At 41.1% G+C, this 3,479-nt stretch overlaps 1 protein-coding gene across 1 annotated transcript in view; it reads right to left on the bottom strand.

Annotated features, from left to right (window-relative positions):
- Positions 1-1,974: 1,974 nt before the first annotated feature.
- plcb2 (phospholipase C, beta 2) overlaps positions 1,975-3,479 on the bottom strand; it is a 19,976-nt gene continuing 18,471 nt past the window's right edge. Inside the window, exon 32 of the mRNA XM_029276650.2 lies at positions 1,975-2,786. Coding sequence (XP_029132483.2) covers positions 2,616-2,786 — 171 coding nt within the window. The 3' untranslated portion in view covers positions 1,975-2,615. The remainder of the gene's footprint in view (positions 2,787-3,479) is intronic.

The raw sequence follows: 3,479 nt of genomic DNA, 5'->3' as shown, positions 1-3,479 counted from the left end.
GTGGCAGGACTCTCAGGCACAGGCTGTGTCTTCTAGACGTGGCTTGTTCCAGATCCTCAGCTTTAAATGTCATTCATGTAATACAGAAAATAAAATTATAGAGAAATGGACAGATTGCATTGAAAGATGAGTCAGAGAGAAGCCGTGTTCATTAATGAATGCATGCACGTGTATTTGAACTAAAGTAAACACGGCTCTCTGATGAATGCGACAGATTGTCCCAGGCTCCTGAACCATACTGTAGCTGAAATGATTCAAACGTTTTTTTAGTTTGTCATTCAAATGACCTGCATTCTCTTCAGCCCACGTGACACTATTGTGACTGTTGATCCATCCCAGAACTTGTATTAGATGGCGAGGAAGACACTGCAATTGTATTTTATTATGAATCAGTCAACGGCCATAATGGACAGTGAAGAGCTCAGAGGCAAGCCTAGAGAGAGAGAGAGAGAGAGAGAGAGAGAGAGAGAGAGAGAGTAGAGCTCCAACTTTGCAGTCACGTTTCACCTCTGCTTGTACCACTGGACTCCACAGTCTAGTAACAGATTGCAGAAATGTCTCGACTATGCTTTTTTTTTGCTATTTGGTTGCAAATATACTTGGAAAAAAAAGAGGTATAATAGCTATCATGATAATACTGCCACCCCCGCTAACTCAGTCTGTAGGGATTTAGGCTGTGAACTGGAGGGTCACCGGTTCAAGTCCCAGTGCGGACCAAATCCAGAAGTTGGTCTGATAGCTGTAGAGCTGCCAGATCACTTCCTGAGCCCTGCCGAGGTGCCCGTCAGCAAACACTGATTCCCCCTGCCCCACCCTCACTCTGGCTTCTCTCCATTAGTGCATGTCCATAGGATCCTGTTTGTGCATGTGTGTGTATATTTCAGCCTGTGTGTGTGTTGCATGACTTACAGAGTGTAAAAACAGAAATTTCCCCTTGCGGTGATCAATAAAGTAAATCTCAAACTGTATATTTCTTCATCAACCTGTGAAGTCTTTTATACACATGAATCAGTCTAAGCCGGGGCAATCACTCTTTTGTAAATATACGGGTTTACATTTAGGGTAATTTTCTACATTTCAGTCATTAGCACTACCATTTTTGTTCTGAAAATGTACATAATGCACAGTTGGAAGGTAACAAACTTACTGATTTAAAGGTTAGAAAAGCAACTCCCGAAAAGAAGAAAACAGTTTGATCCTTTCACCAGCAGGAAGTAGAAGTGAAAGAACAGCTTCCTCTTTCTAATTTGCAGTGCTATGAAGTAAGGCCAAGCAGCTAACACTGAAATTACACTTTAGGGCAGAATCGCAGATGTGGATGTGGGAAACTGAGATTGAGTTTGGACAGGGCATTATCTAAAGAGTGCACATTACATGCAAAGGTATCCAAGCTATAGTTCGTGCATGTACATGTCATGTCCTGGTTTCACACCTGGATAAACTGTGGGAGTACTCTACAAGAAAATGGAATGCTGAGGCACTTAAAAACTGTATCCAGGTTGCTGATCATTCTCTTTTCACAGGTGTCTTTACCCTGAATAACTGTCAGTGGGGACCTGGGGCTCAGTCTGTAGGGAGAGGGAACCAAAGCGCTGCCGGTTCAAGTCCCTGTGCGGACCAAATCTCAGCCCTTTCTGAGCATTGCTGAGCTTCCATTGAGCAAGGCATCGAACTCCCACCTACCTGACACCCCTCGGCCTATGTGTGTGTGGCATGATCAACAATAGAGTGTAAAATGAATTTCTCCTCGTGGGATTAATTAATAGGCACTGTATATATCTTAGCCAGTAAAATATAATATATAAGATAATGAACAACATTGATAGTGTGCTGAAATTATATTTTAGCAGCAAACAGAAGTTTAAAAAAAAAAGAAATCATTATGTCCCAAATGAACATGATATTTCTACTACTTAACGTAGAATGTAAATGTATTCAGTAAATCTGTATGTAAAGAAAGGACGAAAACACACATACGGGGAAAGAAACAGTTTATTGTGAACTTTCACACAGGACAAAATCAAAAAAACTACTTCTTGCATCCGTGCTTCCTGTCTGCATTTCCATCATCACATCACCAACAGATATTGATTGCACTTGTTGTGTAGGTTAACCTCTTTTACTTCACAACTAAATCTGAGAGTGAGTGCCTTGTTGTGGCTCTATGGAGTGTTGCTCACACTGAACTGAAGTCTGACAGATGGACTCTGCAGACTCCGATTACCCGTTTTTGCTGCTACATTTTATTTTTGTCCCAGTTTTGCACTCATTTTGAGAGCACAAAGAAGAGTACCAAGCGAAAGCTTTCAGTGATGGTCTAGAGGATATTTGTCGCTGTATTGGGGCACTTATCAGTGGTGAAAAGGAACAAAAAGAAAGAGGAAAATAGAGTAGGAAAAATCATTTCAAAATCATCAAACTTTTGGTCTGAAGGACATCCATGAAAACATTATTATGACTTAAAACTACCTAAAAAAAAAGCTGTCTGAATAGCAGCTCTAAATTGAAATTTCACACAGAGCTTCCCTAACCAAATCTTCTTCTACAATTACATTCAGAGCGTATATTCAGTAAGGACAAGGTTACAGTCATGGGTCAGGGAACAGACTGCACATCTAACCCAGGAAGACATCCCCATAGAAGCCGACCCCCTCCACCTTCTTGCCGTCTGACTGGTCGACCAGTTCAGGAAAGTGGGCCCCCACACAGACGTTAACGGCCTCCCTCACCTCAGCTGGAATAGACCTCATTTTCTGAGCTTGCTCCTTCAGGGCTTCCTGATTGAGCTGCAGACACAGAGGCCAAAGATTAGTTGAAGGTTACAGCTTTGACATTGAAGTTTTTATAGCTTCTTCTTTTCTCAGCCAGATGCTTATCGTGATCTTTGAGGAATGGATTTTTGTCCTGGCACCAGTACAAATAAAGCTCAACTGGCTTGAACCCAGTGGCATGGATTGATTTGAATTAAGAGTGATGGGGATTTTTTTTTTTAGGATATTTAGATGTACTTAGGAAAATGGCTCAACCAATGATGTGAGATACATATAACTCATTTGTCCGTCATTCTCTTACTACACTCACTTGAATTCCTCCCACTGCTTCCCTCAATATCAGACACAGTATTTGTAAGCTAATACTATTGATGAGACATAAAAACACAACATCCATCTGGCCTTCAAGCGTCAATGTCTTATCCATATAACACCTCTTTTTCTCAAAAAAAACTGCCAAGATTTCTCCAAGTCAAAGCCAAGCATTGTCATAAAAGAGCTCTGACGTCATTTACAGCGGTGGGAGAGTGGTCTGTCATTTCTCAGTCTGTGTGTCATTCTTCAATATTACGTACAAAGCACTGATAGACAGATGGCCAATGTGTCAAATGTATCAACGCAATTTGGATATTTCATTGCAGTGGTTTGGATTGCAGATTTGTGACTATGCACAGTGCAAGTTCTTGTATTAATCATGTATTCATCATA

The sequence above is a fragment of the Labrus bergylta genome, chromosome 18 (assembly GCF_963930695.1).
Source record: "Labrus bergylta chromosome 18, fLabBer1.1, whole genome shotgun sequence".
NCBI classification, from domain to species: Eukaryota; Metazoa; Chordata; class Actinopteri; order Labriformes; family Labridae; genus Labrus; species Labrus bergylta.
The sequence above is the reverse complement of the archived record's forward strand: the minus strand, read 5'-3'. Positions and strand labels throughout refer to the sequence as shown.